This window comes from Oncorhynchus mykiss, chromosome 21 (genome assembly GCF_013265735.2).
Source record: "Oncorhynchus mykiss isolate Arlee chromosome 21, USDA_OmykA_1.1, whole genome shotgun sequence".
In the NCBI taxonomy this organism is placed as follows: Eukaryota; Metazoa; Chordata; class Actinopteri; order Salmoniformes; family Salmonidae; genus Oncorhynchus; species Oncorhynchus mykiss.
Window position 1 is genome coordinate 64,662,292 of NC_048585.1, and position 17,760 is coordinate 64,680,051.

General features: G+C 49.0%; 1 protein-coding gene across 1 annotated transcript in view; it reads left to right on the top strand.

Annotated features, from left to right (window-relative positions):
* Positions 1–3,271: 3,271 nt before the first annotated feature.
* The window catches only part of LOC110509408 (steroid 17-alpha-hydroxylase/17,20 lyase), a gene marked incomplete at its 3' end in the record, with an annotated part of 39,554 nt that continues 25,065 nt past the window's right edge, over positions 3,272–17,760 (top strand). Inside the window, exons 1-8 of the mRNA XM_036958440.1 lie at positions 3,272–3,670; positions 5,682–5,802; positions 7,761–7,899; positions 8,039–8,136; positions 8,502–8,633; positions 13,127–13,213; positions 16,858–17,097; positions 17,258–17,427. Of these exons, the coding sequence (XP_036814335.1) occupies positions 3,423–3,670; positions 5,682–5,802; positions 7,761–7,899; positions 8,039–8,136; positions 8,502–8,633; positions 13,127–13,213; positions 16,858–17,097; positions 17,258–17,427 (1,235 nt within the window). The remainder of the gene's footprint in view (positions 3,671–5,681; positions 5,803–7,760; positions 7,900–8,038; positions 8,137–8,501; positions 8,634–13,126; positions 13,214–16,857; positions 17,098–17,257; positions 17,428–17,760) is intronic.

Consider the following 17,760-nt stretch of genomic DNA (forward strand, 5'->3'; position numbering starts at 1 on the left):
TCTGATCTGATCTGAATGAACTGCTACTCGATGCCAATCAAAATGTCAATAAGCGCCCATGTAATTAAAAGTGCATTACAATGGATTGGAAATATACTGAAATGTTCCATACGGACAACAAAAAAAAGCTGATTAAACAGCATGATCATTACACAGGAGCACCTTGTGCTGGGGACAACAAAAGGACACTTTAAAATTGTTGCAGTTGTCTCACACAACACAATGCCACAGATGTCTCCAGTTTTGAGGGAGCGTGCAATTGGCATGCTGACTGCAGGAATGTCCACCAGAACTACAACCGGAGACTTGAATGTTCACCTCTCTACCATAAGCCGCCTCAAAACTCGTCTTAGAGAATTTGGTAGTACGTCCAACAGGCCTCACATCCCGCAGACCACGTGTAACTACGCCAGCCCAGGACCCTTACCTCGTCTGAGACCAGCCACCCTGGGCAGCCAAGTAGCCTCTATGCTAATGTTTGGGCACAATAAAGTCTATTTCTAAAAAATAACCTGCAACCAGATTATTTCATAATAACGACATCTTTCTCGTTATAACGTGATAACGAAATAATCATAAAATAGACTTCACTCATTACTATTATATTACTATATATTATATATTATATTATTATAATTATTGTGAAGTGTTTGGATTCTTTCAGAAAGGGGAATTCTAGAACCAGAACTATCGGGGAGTTGTTCTATTGGTGAGAGAGGAGCTGTGACACTCTCAATGTGGAGGAGGAGGGGTGGGAACTACTCTGAAACCATGGTGCTACTGGTAGGCTGTGTTCCTCCTAAAAACATGGAGGATATCAAAACACACATTGCGTTAAATGCAGAGTGTATGTGAGAGCCATGTCCTTGTATCTCTCTGGTCACTAGCAGCTATACAGGCTGTCTGTTTATTCACTGACTGTCTCTATTCCCCGGCTGACTGAGGCCTTGACGTCTCTTCACCTCTCCTCTCGTCTCCTCTCCTCTCCTCACCTCTCCTCTCCTCCTGTCTCCTCTTTTCTCTTCTCCTCACCTCTCTTCTCTTCTCTTCTCTTCTCTTCTCTTCTCTTCTCTTCTCTTCTCTTCTCTTCTCCTCTCCTCTCCTCACCTCTCCTCTCCTCTCTTCTCGTCTCCTCTTTTCTCTTCTCATCACCTCACCTCTCTTCTCTTCTCTTCTCTTCTCTTCTCGTCTCCTCTATTCTCTTCTCCTCACCACACCTCTCTTCTCTTCTCTTCTCTTCTCTTCTCTTCTCTTCTCTTCTCTTCTCTTCTCTTCTCTTCTCTTCTCTTCTCTTCTCCTCTCCTCTCTTCTCCTCTCCTCACCTCTCTTCTCTTCTCTTCTCCTCTCCTCTCTTCTCATCCCCTCTTTTCTCTTCTCCTCTCCTCTCTTTCCTCTCGTCTCCTCTCCCTCCTCTTTTTTTCTGCCTCTCCTGTCATCTCCTCTTCTCTCCCCCTAGGGACAAAAACACTCTGTCTCTTTCCTCTTCTCTCCCCCTAGGGAGACACACACACTCTCTCTCTCCTCTTCTCTCCCCCTAGGGACACACACACTCTCTCTCTCTCCTCTTTTCTCCCCGTAGGGGACACACACTCTCTCTCTCCTCGTCTCAGCCCTAGGGAGACACACACTCTCTCTCTCCTCTTCTCTCCCCCTAGGGACACACACACTCTCTCTCTCTCCTCTTTTCTCCCCGTAGGGGACACACACTCTCTCTCTCCTCGTCTCAGCCCTAGGGAGACACACACTCTCTCTCTCCTCTTCTCTCCCCCTAGGGAGACACACACCCTCTCTCCTCTTCTCTCCCCCTAGGGAGACACACACACTCTCTCTCTCCTCTTCTCTCCCCCTAGGGACACACACACTCTCACTCTCTCTCCTCTTTTCTCCCCGTAGGGGGACACACACTCTCTCTCTCCTCGTCTCACCCCCTAGGGAGACACACACACTCTCTCTCTCCTCGTCTCACCGCCTAGGGAGACACACACACTCTCTCTTCTCTTCTCTCCCCCTAGGGACACACACTCTGTCTCTCTCTCCTCTTCTCTCTCTCCTCTTCTCTCCCCCTAGGGACACACACACTCTCTCTCTCTCCTCTTCTCTCCCCCTAGGGAGACACACACACTCTGCATCTCTCTCCTCTCCTCTTCTCTCCCCCTGGGGCAGTGCTTCCCTCTCACCACTTCCATATGTTATGGTTGTTGTCTTTCCTCCACTGTTGCTGTGGTTCCAAGGAGACAGAGAGAGGCTAACTAGGTTTGCTTTGCTTAGCTGGGCAACCTTGACTGACTGGTGGGTTAGGGATGGTATACTGATAACGAGAGAGAGAGAGAGAGAGAGAGAGAGAGAGAGAGAGAGAGAGAGAGAGAGAGAGAGAGAGAGAGAGAGAGCGAGAGAGAGAGAGAGAGAGACAGAGAGAGAGAGAGAGACAGAGAGAGAGAGAGAGACAGAGAGAGACCGAGAGAGAGAGAGACAGAGAGACAGAGAGAGAGAGAGAGAGACAGAGAGACAGAGAGTGAGAGAGAGAGACAGAGACAGAGACAGAGACACAGAGAGACAGAGAGAGAGAGACAGACAGAGAGAGAGAGAGACAGAGAGAGAGAGGGAATCAGTAATAGAGCCCATTGCCCTTTATGGTTGTGAGGTCTGGGGTCCGCTCACCAACCAAGACTTCACAAAATGGGACAAACACCAAATTGAGACTCTGCATGCAGAATTCTGCAAAAATATCCTCCGTGTACAACGTAGAACACCAAATAATGCAGAGCAGAATTAGGCCGATACCCACTAATTACCAACATCCACAAAAGAGCCGTTAAATTCTACAACCACCTAAAAGGAAGCGATTCCCAAACCTTCCATAACAAACATGGCATGGCTCTCAAGAGAAGACAGGCTATGTGCTCACTGCCCACAAAATGAGGTGGAAACTGAGCTGCACTTCCTAACCTCCTGCCCAATGTATGACCATATTAGAGACACATATTTCCCTCAGATTACACAGATCCACAAAGAATTCCAAAACAAACCCAATTTTGATAAACTCCCATATCTACACGGGGGAAAGTCAAGGGGATTGTGGGAGATAAACACAACCAGACCAGGGTGGTGCAGCGTGACCTTCATTGCCTAGTTAAATAAAAAAATAAACCACATCCCTGACCCGTAACCCCTCAAGGCTCAGTGACGTCCCCCTGGCTAAGAGGGTGGAGGGGGCGGAGGGATGGAAGGACACTGAGAGAGAGTGAGAGAATCCCGTCTTGGTCCAGGATTCAGATAGCTAGTCAGTTGTACCAGAACAGTCAATTAGTCAGTTCCTTCGGGATTGCTGCTCTCTCACATTCATATTTACACAGGAACAAAGATCAAACTACGAAGGAACAAAAGGACATTTGGAACCTCCAGCTCCATCGTTCTGTGGCTACATGATGGCGTCCGGAGGACTAGTGGTGTCTGTTCTATCAGTCTGTCCTACCACTCTGTTGCTGTGGGTCCTAGCTGGAGCTACGGCCTGTCTCCTGCTCAAAGGGGTGATGAGGTTGGGAGGTGGAGACTCTCACCCCCCTAGTTACCCCCCTTTACCCTGCCTCCCCTCCCTCCCTCTCCTGGGGAGTCTCCTGAGTCTGATGGGAGACCAGCCCCCTCATCTCCGTTTCACAGAGCTGGGACACAGGTAGGATGATGTTGTTCTGTCTCCTGGTGTCAGAACCTACTGTCTGTTCTGTCTCCTGGTGTCAGAACTTACTGTGTGTTCTGTCTCCTGGTGTCAGAACCTACTGTCTGTTCTGTTCTGTCTCCTGGTGTCAGACAGAACCTACTGTCTGTTCTGTCTCCTGGTGTCAGAACCTACTGTCTGTTCTGTCTCCTGGTGTCAGAACCTACTGTCTGTTCTGTCTCCTGGTGTCAGAACCTACTGTCTGTGCTTTCTCCTGGTGTCAGAACCTACTGTCTGTTCTGTCTCCTGGTGTCAGAACCTACTATCTGTTCTGTCTCCTGGTGTCAGAACCTACTATCTGTGCTTTCTCCTGGTGTCAGAACCTACTGTCTGTTCTGTCTCCTGGTGTCAGAACCTACTGTCTGTTCTGTCTCCTGGTGTCAGAACCTACTGTGTGTTCTGTCTCCTGGTGTCAGAACCTACTGTCTGTTCTGTTCTGTCTCCTGGTGTCAGACAGAACCTACTGTCTGTTCTGTCTCCTGGTGTCAGAACCTACTGTCTGTTCTGTCTCCTGGTGTCAGAACCTACTGTCTGTTCTGTCTCCTGGTGTCAGAACCTACTGTGTGTTCTGTTCTGTCTCCTGGTGTCAGACAGAACCTACTGTCTGTTCTGTCTCCTGGTGTCAGAACCTACTGTGTGTTCTGTCTCCTGGTGTCAGAACCTACTGTCTGTTCTGTTCTGTCTCCTGGTGTCAGACAGAACCTACTGTCTGTTCTGTCTCCTGGTGTCAGAACCTACTGTGTGTTCTGTCTCCTGGTGTCAGAACCTACTGTCTGTTCTGTTCTGTCTCCTGGTGTCAGACAGAACCTACTGTCTGTTCTGTCTCCTGGTGTCAGAACCTACTGTCTGTTCTGTCTCCTGGTGTCAGAACCTACTGTCTGTTCTGTCTCCTGGTGTCAGAACCTACTATCTGTTCTGTCTCCTGGTGTCAGAACCTACTGTCTGTGCTTTCTCCTGGTGTCAGAACCTACTGTCTGTTCTGTCTCCTGGTGTCAGAACCTACTGTCTGTTCTGTCTCCTGGTGTCAGAACCTACTATCTGTTCTGTCTCCTGGTGTCAGAACCTACTGTCTGTTCTGTTCTGTCTCCTGGTGTCAGAACCTACTGTCTGTTCTGTCTCCTGGTGTCAGAACCTACTGTCTGTTCTGTCTCCTGGTGTCAGAACCTACTGTGTGTTCTGTCTCCTGGTGTCAGAACCTACTGTCTGTTCTGTTCTGTCTCCTGGTGTCAGACAGAACCTACTGTCTGTTCTGTCTCCTGGTGTCAGAACCTACTGTCTGTTCTGTCTCCTGGTGTCAGAACCTACTGTCTGTTCTGTCTCCTGGTGTCAGACAGAACCTACTGTCTGTGCTTTCTCCTGGTGTCAGAACCTACTGTCTGTTCTGTCTCCTGGTGTCAGAACCTACTGTCTGTTCTGTCTCCTGGTGTCAGAACCTACTATCTGTGCTTTCTCCTGGTGTCAGAACCTACTGTCTGTTCTGTCTCCTGGTGTCAGAACCTACTGTCTGTTCTGTCTCCTGGTGTCAGAACCTACTGTCTGTTCTGTCTCCTGGTGTCAGAACCTACTGTCTGTTCTGTCTCCTGGTGTCAGACAGAACCTACTGTCTGTTCTGTCTCCTGGTGTCAGAACCTACTGTCTGTTCTGTCTCCTGGTGTCAGAACCTACTGTCTGTTCTGTCTCCTGGTGTCAGACAGAACCTACTGTCTGTTCTGTCTCCTGGTGTCAGAACCTACTGTCTGTTCTGTCTCTCAGTATGCCTCTATTTTAGTTGTAGAAGGTGGTTAACAAAGTGACTAAATGACCTCATTTAGCATAACTCTGTCTGTCTGTCTGTCTGTCTGTCTGTCTGTCTGTCTGTCTGTCTGTCTGTCTGTCTGTCTGTCTGTCTGTCTGTCTGTCTGTCTGTCTGTGTCTGTGTCTGTGTCTGTGTCTGTGTCTGTGTCTGTGTCTGTGTCTGTGTGTGTGTAAGGTATGGCCCACTGTATGCCCTGTACCTGGGCCCTCATTACACAGTGGTCGTGAACACCTACCAGCATGCCAGAGAGGTGCTACTGCAGAGAGGGAAGGAGTTCGCTGGGAGACCCAAGATGGTGAACCACAACCCAGAGGCAGATCATATAGTCTTGAGTTGTATTACTGCTGAATTTAAAGGACAGGATATTAGCTGTTTCAGGCTTTCCTCAAATCAAACATACAGCATCCCTCTGTCTGCCCAGACCAGACATACAGCATCCCTCTGTCTGCCCAGACCAGACATACAGCATTCCTCTATCTGCCCAGACCAAACATACAGCATCCCTCTGTCTGCCCAGACCAGACATACAGCATCCCTCTGTCTGCCCAGACCAGAGGACATAGCGTTCTCTGACTCCTCTTCTCTCCTCTCCTCTCCTCTCCTCTCCTCTCCTCTCCTCTCCTCTCCTCTCCTCTCCTCTCCTCTTCTCTTCTCTTCTCTTCTCTTCTCCTCTCCAGTTGACTACAGAGTTGTTGACCCGGGGGGAGGATATAGCATTCTCTGACTCCTCTCCTCTCCCTCTCTCCCTCCCTCCCTCCCTCTCCTCTCCTTTCCTCTCCTCTCCTCTCCCTCCTCCCCAGTTGACTACAGAGTTGTTGACCCGGGGGGGGGGGGGGGGGGGACATAGCGTTCTCTCACTCCTCTCCCTCTCTCCCTCTCCCCTCCCTCTCTCTCCTCTCCTTTCCTCTCCTCTCCTCTCCTCTCCTCTCTTCTCTTCTCCTCCCCAGTTGACTACAGAGTTGTTGACCCGGGGGGGACGGACATTGCGTTCTCTGACTCCTCTCCTCTCCCTCTCTCCCTCTCCCTTCCCTTCCCTCTCCTCTCCCTCCCTCTCCTCTCCTCTCCTTTCCTCTCCTGTCCTCTCCTCTCCCTCCTCTCCTGTCCCTCCTCCCCAGTTGACTACAGAGTTGTTGACCCGAAGGGGGACATAGCGTTCTCTGACTCCTCTCCTCTCCCTCCCTCCCTCTCCTCTCCCTCCTCTCCAGTTGACTACAGAGTTGTTGACCAGGGGGGGAAGGACATAGCATTCTCTGACTACTCTCCTCTCCCTCCTCTCCAGTTGACTACAGAGTTGTTGACCGGGGGGGGAAGGACATAGCATTCTCTGACTCCTCTCCTCTCCCTCCTCTCCCTCTCCCCTCCCTCTCCTCTCCCTCCTCTCCCTCTCCCCTCCCTCTCCTCTCCCTCCTCTCCAGTTGACTACAGAGTTGTTGACCGGGGGGGGAAGGACATAGCATTCTCTGACTCCTCTCCTCTCCCTCCTCTCCCTCTCCCCTCCCTCTCCTCTCCCTCCTCTCCCTCTCCCCTCCCTCTCCTCTCCCTCCTCTCCAGTTGACTACAGAGTTGTTGACCAGGGGGGGGAAGGACATAGCATTCTCTGACTACTCTCCTCTCCCTCCTCCCCAGTTGACTACAGAGTTGTTGACCCGGGGGGGGGGGGGGGGGGGGGACGGACATAGCGTTCTCTGACTCCTCTCCTCTCCCTCTCTCCCTCTCCCCTCCCTCTCCTCCCTCCCTCCCTCTCCTCTCCTCTCCTCTCCCTCCTCCCCAGTTGACTACAGAGTTGTTGACCCGGGGGGGGGGGGACATAGCGTTCTCTGACTCCTCTCCCCTCCCTCTCCCCTCCCTCTCTCTCCTCTCCTCTCCTCTCCTCTCCTCTCTTCTCTTCTCCTCTCCAGTTGGCTACAGAGTTGTTGACCCGGGGGGGGGGGGTGGACATAGCGTTCTCTGACTCCTCTCCTCTCCCTCCCTCCCTCTCCTCTCCCTCCTCCCCAGTTGACTACAGAGTTGTTGACCCGGGGGGGACGGACATTGCGTTCTCTGACTCCTCTCCTCTCCCTCTCTCCCTCTCCCTTCCCTTCCCTCTCCTCTCCCTCCCTCTCCTCTCCACTCCTTTCCTCTCCTGTCCTCTCCTCTCCCTCCTCTCCTGTCCCTCCTCCCCAGTTGACTACAGAGTTGTTGACCCGAAGGGGGACATAGCGTTCTCTGACTCCTCTCCTCTCCCTTCCTCCCTCTCCTCTCCCTCCTCTCCAGTTGACTACAGAGTTGTTGACCAGGGGGGGGAAGGACATAGCATTCTCTGACTACTCTCCTCTATGGAAGACCCACCGCAGGCTAGTACACAACTCCTTTACTCTGTTCGGAGAGGGGACCACCAAACTTCAGAGCATCGGTGAGGCCAAGGTGTGTGTGTGTGTGTGCACGCATGTGTGTGTGTGTTCAAATACTGTATCTGATTGTCTTCTGCATTTCTGTGTGTGTGTGTGTGTGTGTGTGTGTGTGTGTCTGTGTGTGTGTGTGTGTGTGTCCAGTACTAGAGGCAGTGGAGGCGCTGTGCTGTGACCTCCAGGCCAGCAGGGGGCAGGCTATTGACCCTGATCCTCCTCTGATGAGAGCTGTCACCAATGTGGTACTTATTGTTATTGATATCTATGTGTTGGCTGTAAGCACTGTAGTGGGTTTTTAGCTGCCCCTCTTAGCCAGGTCTCCCTCTTAGCCAGGTCTCCCTCTTGGCCAGGTCTATCTCTTGGCCAGGTCTCCCTCTTAGCCAGGTCTCCCTCTTGGCCAGGTCTCCCTCTTGGCCAGGTCTCCCTCTTGGCCAGGTCTCCCTCTTGGCCAGGTCTCCCTCATGGCCAGGTCTCCCCCTTGGCCAGGTCTCCCTCTTGGCCAGGTCTCCCTTGTAACAGAGGTCTTCTAACTGGCTGGATAATAAAAGTCTAAGTATATCACCACCATATGAATAAACATGTCTGACCTTTGATCCTTGACCTTTAGGTGTGTACCCTGGTGTTCAGCTCCACCTACCAACATGGTGACCCTGAGCTGACCACTGTGATGGAATACAACGACGGTATCGTCCAGACCATCGCTAGAGGGGGGCTAGTTGACATCTTCCCCTGGCTACGGGTAGGAGACTCACACGCAACTGATACCAATAGGTGAACAGGTTGTTGAGATGTACAGTCTGTGGAAAAGTATTTTCCTGATTTCTGATTTTTTTAACATTTTTGTCAGACTTAAATGTTTCAGATCATCAAACAAATTTAAACATTACACAAAGAAAACCCAAGAAAACACAAAATGCAGTTTTTAAGTGATGATTTTATTTATTAAGGGAAAAAAGCTATCCGAACCTTCATGGCCCTATGTGACAAAGTAATTGCCACCTAAACCTAATAACTGGTTGTGCCACCCTCAGCATCAACAACTGCAATCTAGCGTTTGTGATAACTGGCAATGAGTCTTTCACATCGCTGTGGGGGAATTTTGGCCCACTCTTCATTTGCAAAATTGTTTTAATTCAGCCACATTGGAGGGTTTTCGAGCATGAACCTCCTTTTTAAGGTCACGCCACAGCATCTCAATCGGATTCAAGTCTGGACTTTGACTAGGCCACTCCAAAATCTTTTTTTTAAGCCATTCAGAGGTGGACTTGCTGGTGTGTTTCGGATCATTGTCCTGCTGCAGAACCCAAGTGCGCTTCAGCTTCAGGTCATGAACTGATGGCCGGACATTCTCCTTCAGGATTTTTTGGTAGAGAGCAGAATTCACGCTTCAGCTTGAGGTCATGAACTGATGGCCGGACATTCTCCTTCAGGGTTTCTTGGTAGAGAGCAGAACTCACGCTTCAGCTTGAGGTCATGAACTGATGGCCGGACATTCTCCTTCAGGGTTTCTTGGTAGAGAGCAGAACTCACGCTTCAGCTTGAGGTCATGAACTGATGGCCGGACATTCTCCTTCAGGGTTTCTTGGTAGAGAGCAGAACTCATGGTTCCACCAATCACAGCAAGTCGTCCAGGTCCTGAAGCAGCAAAGCAGCCCCAGACCATCACACTACCACCACCATATTGGACTGTTGGTATGATGTTCTTTTTCTGAAATGCAGTGTTACTTTTACGGCACATGTCACGGGACGCACACCTTCCAAAAAGTTCAACTTTTGTCTCATCAGTCAACAGAATATTTTCCCGAAAGTCTTGGGAATCATCAAGATGTTTTTTTTCCAAAAGTGAGATGAGCCTTTATGTTCTTTTTGGTCAGCAGTGGTTTTCGCCTTGGAACTCTGCCATGGATGCCATTGTTGCCCAGTCTCTTTCTTATGGTTGAGTCATGGACACTGACCTTAACTGAGGCAAGTGAGGCCTGCAGTTCTTTAGATGTTGTTGTGGGTCATTTTGTGACCTCTTGGATGATTCGTCGCTGAGCTCTTGGGGTAATTTTGGTTGGCCGGCCACTCCAGGGAAGGTTTACCACTGTTCCAAATGTTCTCCATTTGTGGATAATGTCTCTCACCGTGGTTGGTTGGAGTCCCAAGGCTTTAGAAATGGCTTTGTAACCCTTTCCAGACTGATAGATCTCAATTACTTTGTTTCTCATCTGTTCCTGAATTTCTTTGGATCACGGCATGATGTCTTGCTTTTTGAGATCTTTTGGCCTACTTCACTTTGTCAGACAGGTCCTCTTTCAGTGATTTCTTGATTCAACAGGTCTGGCAGTCATCAGGCCTGGCAGTAATCAGGTCTGGCAGTTATCAGGTCTGGCAGTAATCAGGCCTGGCAGTAATCAAGTCTGTCAGTAATCAGGTCTGGCAGTAATCAGGTCTGGCAGTAATCAGGTCTGGCAGTAATCAGGCCTGGCAGTAATCAGGCCTGGCAGTAATCAGGTCTGTCAGTAATCAGTCCTGGGTGTGGCAAGTGAAATTGACAGTAATTCGGTCTGGCAGTAATCAGGTCTGGCAGTAATCAGGTCTGTCAGTAATCAGGCCTGGGTGTGGCTAGTGAAATTGACAGTAATCAGGTCTGGCAGTAATCAGGTCTGGCAGTAATCAGGCCTGTCAGTAATCAGGTCTGTCAGTAATCAGGTCTGTCAGTAATCAGGTCTGTCAGTCATCAGGTCTGTCAGTAATCAGGTCTGTCAGTAATCAGGCCGGGGTGTGGCTAGTGAAATTGACAGTAATCAGGTCTGGCAGTCATCAGGCCTGGCAGTAATCAGGTCTGTCAGTAATCAGGCCTGGGTGTGGCTAGTGAAATTGACAGTAATCAGGTCTGGCAGTCATCAGGCCTGGCATTAATCAGGTCTGTCAGTAATCAGGCCTGGGTGTGGCTAGTGAAATTGACAGTAATCAGGTCTGGGTGTGGTTAGTGAAATTGTCAGTAATCAGGCCTGGGTGTGGTTAGTGAAATTGACAGTAATCAGGTCTGTCAGTAATCAGGTCTGTCAGTAATCGGGTCTGTCAGTCATCAGGTCTGTCAGTCATCAGGTCTGTCAGTAATCAGGTCTGTCAGTAATCAGGCATGGGTGTGGCTAGTGAAATTGACAGTAATCAGGTCTGGGTGTGGTTAGTGAAATTGTCAGTAATCAGGCCTGGGTGTGGTTAGTGAAATTGACAGTAATCAGGTCTGTCAGTAATCAGGTCTGGCAGTAATCAGGTCTGTCAGTAATCAGGTCTGGGTGTGGCTAGTGAAATTGACAGTAATCAGGTCTGTCAGTAATCAGGCCTGTCAGTAATCAGGTCTGTCAGTAATCGGGTCTGTCAGTCATCAGGTCTGTCAGTCATCAGGTCTGTCAGTAATCAGGTCTGTCAGTAATCAGGCATGGGTGTGGCTAGTGAAATTGACAGTAATTAGGCCTGTCAGTAATCAGGTCTGTCAGTAATCAGGTCTGTCAGTAATCAGGCCTGGGTGTGGCTAGTGAAATTGACAGTAATCAGGTCTGGCAGTAATCAGGCCTGGGTGTGGCTAGTGAAATTGACAGTAATCAGGTCTGGCAGTAATCAGGTCTGGGTGTGGCAGTAATCATGCCTGGGTGTGGCTAGTGAAATTGACAGTAATCAGGCCTGGGTGTGGCAAGTGAAATTGAACTCAGCTTTCCACAGTACATTCATGATTTAACAAGGGGGAGGTACAATTACTTTGTCACACAGGGCCATGAAGGTTCGGATAGCTTTTTCCCTTATTAAATAAAATGATCACTTAAAAACTTCATTTTGTGTTTACTTGGGTTATCCTTGTGTAATATTTAAATGTGTTTGATGATCTGAAAGTGTGACAAATGTGCAAAAAAATCAGAAATCAGGAAGGGGGCAAATACTTTTCTAGTTGTCACCCTATGTCAGTAGTTTGTGTTTAATTTAATTTAAATTTCATTAAGTTGTTTAATTTCAGACCACTGTTGGTTTGCTGATGTCACGACTTATCTCACGATCACCATATAACAAAAGTGGTTATGTTGAGATCACGAGATAATCAAAAGCATCAACATTAATTTGTTACCTGCAAAAAAAGAAACGTCCCTTTTTCAGGACCCTGTCTTTCAAATATCGTTAGTAAAAAATCCAAATAACTTCACAGATCTTCATTGTAAAGGGTTTAGATTTATTTTAAGACACTAACAGCTTACAGACGGTAGGCAAATAAAACCTCTTCGGGTTAGGGGGCGGTATTTCGCGTCCGGATGAAAAGCGTACCCAAAGTAAACTGCCTGCTACTCAGGCCCAGAATCGAGGATATGCATATAATTGGTCGATTTTTTAGGTGTTTTCAATGGGGTTTCTATGTGGATCTTGCCTGCAGTTCCATGGTTTTGCCTGCCAATCCACTGGATGAAATTGGTTGATGTTTTTCCTCTGAGAAATGAAGAAGTAGCCATTTCCAGTCTGGGTGGATAGCCAAGTGTACTGCTGTGGTTGGGGCGCGCGTCCTGAAAGCTCGCTCCACATTGTTTTTATCCGCTATTGAACGCAGTTTATCCCGTCTTAAATGCTATCGATTATTCACCTTAAAAAATACCTAAAGTTGGATTAGGAAAGTTGTTTGAAATGTTTGGACAAAGATTACAGGTAACTTATTAGATATTTTGTAGTCATGTTGCGAGAGTTGGAACCGGTGTTTTTCTGAATCAAACGCGTCAAATGTATTGATATTTTGGGTATATAACGACAGAATTGATCGATCAAAAGGACCATTTGTGATGTTATGTAGTGGAGTGTCAACAGAAGAAGCTCTTCAAAGGTAAAGGCATGAATTACAGTGCCTTGCGAAAGTATTCGGCCCCCTTGAACTTTGCGACCTTTTGCCACATTTCAGGCTTCAAACATAAAGATATAAAACTGTATTTTTTTGTGAAGAATCAACAACAAGTGGGACACAATCATGAAGTGGAACGACATTTATTGGATATTTCAAACTTTTTTAACAAATCAAAACTTGGGCGTGCAAAATTATTCACAGCTGCACAGCTGCGCGTCAGTCTGCCACAACATGATAGTTGCGGGACCAAAACACCGTGAGAACTTTAGCCTCGTGCTCGTGCTTCGTACTCTTAGTTGTGGTGAAAATCGTGCTGATATATTGTTGTGCATCTCGCTGAGTCTTTCAACTCTCTCCTGTCTCTGCTGTAGTTTCTCCCCAACCAGACTCTGACCACGCTGACAGAGTGTATCGCCATCAGGGATCAGCTGCTCAGCAAGAAGCTAGAGGAACACAAGGTGAACACACACACACGCACACTCCACATGAGATTGGTGGCACCTTAATTGGGGAGGAGGGGCTCATGGTATTGCCTGGAATGGAATCAGTGGAACGGTATCAAACACCTGGTTTCCATGGTTTCCATGGTTTCCATGGTTTCCATGGTTTCCAGGTGTTTGATGTCATTCCATTTCCAGGCAGCTTCCACTGACACACACATATACACACACACACACACACGCACATACGCACACACGCACACACGCACACACGCACACACACACACACACAAACAACTCCGAAAAAGAGGGAAACGAGGCGGTCTTCTGGTCAGACTCCGGAGACGGGCACACCGTGCACCACTCCCTAGCATTCTTCTTGCCAATGTCCAGTCTCTTGACAACAAGATTGATGAAATCCGAGCAAGGGTAGCATTCCAGAGGGACATCAGAGACTGTAACGTTCTTTGCTTCACGGAAACGTGGCTCACTGGAGAGACTCTATCCGAAGCGGTGCAGCCAACGGGTTTCTCCACACATCGTGCAGACAGAAACAAACAACTTTCTGGTAAGAAGAGGGGCGGGGGCGTATGCCTTATGACTAACGTGACATGGTGTGATGAAAGAAACATACAGGAACTCAAATCCTTCTGTTCACCTGATTTAGAATTCCTCACAATCAAATGTAGACCGCATTATCTACCAAGAGAATTCTCTTCGATTATAATCACAGCCGTATATATCCCCCCCCAAGCAGACACATCGATGGCTCTGAACAAACGTTATTTAACTCTTTGCAAACTGGAAACCATTCATCCAGAGGCTGCATTCATTGTAGCTGGGGATTTTAACAAGGCTAATCTGAAAACAAGACTCCCTAAATTTTATCAGCATATCGATTGCGCAACCAGGGGTGGAAAGACCTTGGATCATTGTTACTCTAACTTCCGCGACGCATATAAGGCCCTGCCCCGCCCCCCTTTCGGAAAAGCTGACCACGACTCCATTTTGTTGATCCCTGCCTACAGACAGAAACTAAAACAAGAGGCTCCCACGCTGAGGTCTGTCCAACGCTGGTCCGACCAAGCTGACTCCACACTCCAAGACTGCTTCCACCACGTGGACTGGGACATGTTTCGTATTGCATCAGACAACAACATTGACGAATACGCTGATTCGGTGTGTGAGTTCATTAGAACGTGCGTTGAAGATGTCGTTCCCATAGCAACGATTAAAACATTCCCTAACCAGAAACCGTGGATTGATGGCAGCATTCGCGTGAAACTGAAAGCGCGAACCACTGCTTTTAATCAGGGGAAGGTGTCTGGTAACATGACCGAATACAAACAGTGCAGCTATTCCCTCCGCAAGGCTATCAAACAAGCTAAGCGTCAGTACAGAGACAAAGTAGAATCTCAATTCAACGGCTCAGACACAAGAGGCATGTGGCAGGGTCTACAGTCAATCACGGACTACAGGAAGAAATCCAGCCCAGTCACGGACCAGGATGTCCTGCTCCCAGGCAGACTAAATAACTTTTTTGCCCGCTTTGAGGACAATACAGTGCCACTGACACGGCCTGCAACGAAAACATGCGGTCTCTCCTTCACTGCAGCCGAGGTGAGTAAGACATTTAAACGTGTTAACCCTCGCAAGGCTGCAGGCCCAGACGGCATCCCCAGCCGCGCCCTCAGAGCATGCGCAGACCAGCTGGCCGGTGTGTTTACGGACATATTCAATCAATCCCTATACCAGTCTGCTGTTCCCACATGCTTCAAGAGGGCCACCATTGTTCATGTTCCCAAGAAAGCTAAGGTAACTGAGCTAAACGACTACCGCCCCGTAGCACTCACTTCCGTCATCATGAAGTGCTTTGAGAGACTAGTCAAGGACCATATCACCTCCACCCTACCTGACACCCTAGACCCACTCCAATTTGCTTACCGCCCAAATAGGTCCACAGACGATGCAATCTCAACCACACTGCACACCGCCCTAACCCATCTGGACAAGAGGAATACCTATGTGAGAATGCTGTTCATTGACTACAGCTCGGCATTCAACACCATAGTACCCTCCAAGCTCGTCATCAAGCTCGAGACCCTGGGTCTCGACCCCGCCCTGTGCAACTGGGTACTGGACTTCCTGACGGGCCGCCCCCAGGTGGTGAGGGTAGGCAACAACATCTCCTCCCCGCTGATACTCAACACTGGGGCCCCACAAGGGTGCGTTTTGAGCCCTCTCCTTCACCCCTGTTCACCCACGACTGCGTGGCCACGCACGCCTCCAACTCAATCATCAAGTTTGCGGACGACACAACAGTGGTAGGCTTGATTACCAACAACGACGAGACGGCCTACAGGGAGGAGGTGAGGGCCCTCGGAGTGTGGTGTCAGGAAAATAACCTCACACTCAACGTCAACAAAACTAAGGAGATGATTGTGGACTTCAGGAAACAGCAGAGGGAACACCCCCCTATCCACATCAATGGAACAGTAGTGGAGAGGGTAGCAAGTTTTAAGTTCCTCGGCATACACATCACAGACAAACTGAATTGGTCCACTCACACAGACAGCATTGTGAAGAAGGCGCAGCAGCGCCTCTTCAACCTCAGGAGGCTGAAGAAATTCGGCTTGTCACCAAAAGCACTCACAAACTTCTACAGATGCACAATCGAGAGCATCCTGGCGGGCTGTATCACCGCCTGGTACGGCAACTGCTCCGCCCTCAACCGTAAGGCTCTCCAGAGGGTGGTGAGGTCTGCACAACGCATCACCGGGGGCAAACTACCTGCCCTCCAGGACACCTACACCACCCGATGTCACAGGAAGGCCATAAAGATCATCAAGGACATCAACCACCCGAGCCACTGCCTGTTCACCCCGCTATCATCCAGAAGGCGAGGTCAGTACAGGTGCATCAAAGCTGGGACCGAGAGACTGAAAAACAGCTTCTATCTCAAGGCCATCAGACTGTTAAACAGCCACCACTAACATTGAGTGGCTGCTGCCAACACACTGACACTGACTCAACTCCAGCCACTTTAATAATGGGAATTGATGGGAAATGATGTAAATATATCACTAGCCACTTTAAACAATGCTACCTTATATAATGTTACTTACCCTACATTATCTCATATGCATACGTATATACTGTACTCTATATCATCGACTGTATCCTTATGTAATACATGTATCACTAGCCACTTTAAACTATGCCACTTTGGTTACATACTCATCTCATTTGTACATACTGTACTCGATACCATCTACTGTATCTTGCCTATGCTGCTCTGTACCATCACTCATTCATATATCCTTATGTACATATTCTTTATCCCCTTACACTGTGTACAAGACAGTAGTTTTGGAATTGTTAGTTAGATTACTTGTTGGTTATTACTGCATTGTCGGAACTAGAAGCACAAGCATTTCGCTACACTCGCATTAACATCTGCTAACCATGTGTATGTGACAAATAAAATTTGATTTCATTTGATTTTGACACACACACACACACACACACACACACACATACACACACACACACACACACACACACACACACACACACACACACACACACAGAGGGAAAGTGGACAGGGAAAGGAAGCCATCCCACAGTATTGAGACACAGACTTGACATCTGATCCTCTGCAGGTGTCGCTGATCGGCGGGGAGCCACGTGACCTGCTGGACGCTCTGCTGCAGGGTCAGACGAGGATCAAACATAACCAGGGGTCAGGGGTCAGAGGTCAGGGGTTAGGAGTGGAGCAGGAAGAGGAGGGGATCAGTGACGACCACGTCTTGATGACTGCGGCTGAAGTATTCGGCGCCGGAGTAGAGACCACATCGACGACATTACTCTGGGTCCTGGCCTTCCTCCTGCACCACCCACAGGTAGGAGGAGTAACAAGGGGAGGTGGGGACTGGGGGAGGAGGGAGAAAACCAACTGAGAAAAATGAAGAGACATAGAGAAGTTATAGGAACCACAGAAGTTATATTCAAATCTGCTCTCAACTGAACTGTCTCGTCCATCCCCCTAACCCCCCAACCCAGGTTCAGGAGCGTGTGCAGAAGGAGCTGGATGAGGTGGTGGGTTGTGGGAGGAGTCCAGATGTGTCAGACCGCACTCACCTGCCCTATCTGGACTCTGTCATCAATGAGGTCATGAGGATACGGCCTGTCAGCCCCATCCTCATTCCTCACACCGCCCTGACTCACAGCAGGTAACTAACACACCTGACCTACCTCACCTGTCATAGTCCCCATCCCTCACACCGCCATGACTCACAGCAGGTAACTAACACACCTGGCTTACCTCACCTGTTGTAGTCCCATCACTCACACCGCCCTGACTCACAGTAGGTACCTAACACACCTGACCTACCTCACCTGTTATAGTCCCATCCCTTCTAAATCACAGCAGGTAACTAACACACCTGACCTACCTCACCTGTTATAGTCCCATCCATCACACCGCCCTGACTCACAGCAGGTAACTAACACACCGGACCTACCTCACCTGTTATAGTCCCATCCCTTACACCGCCCTGACTCAC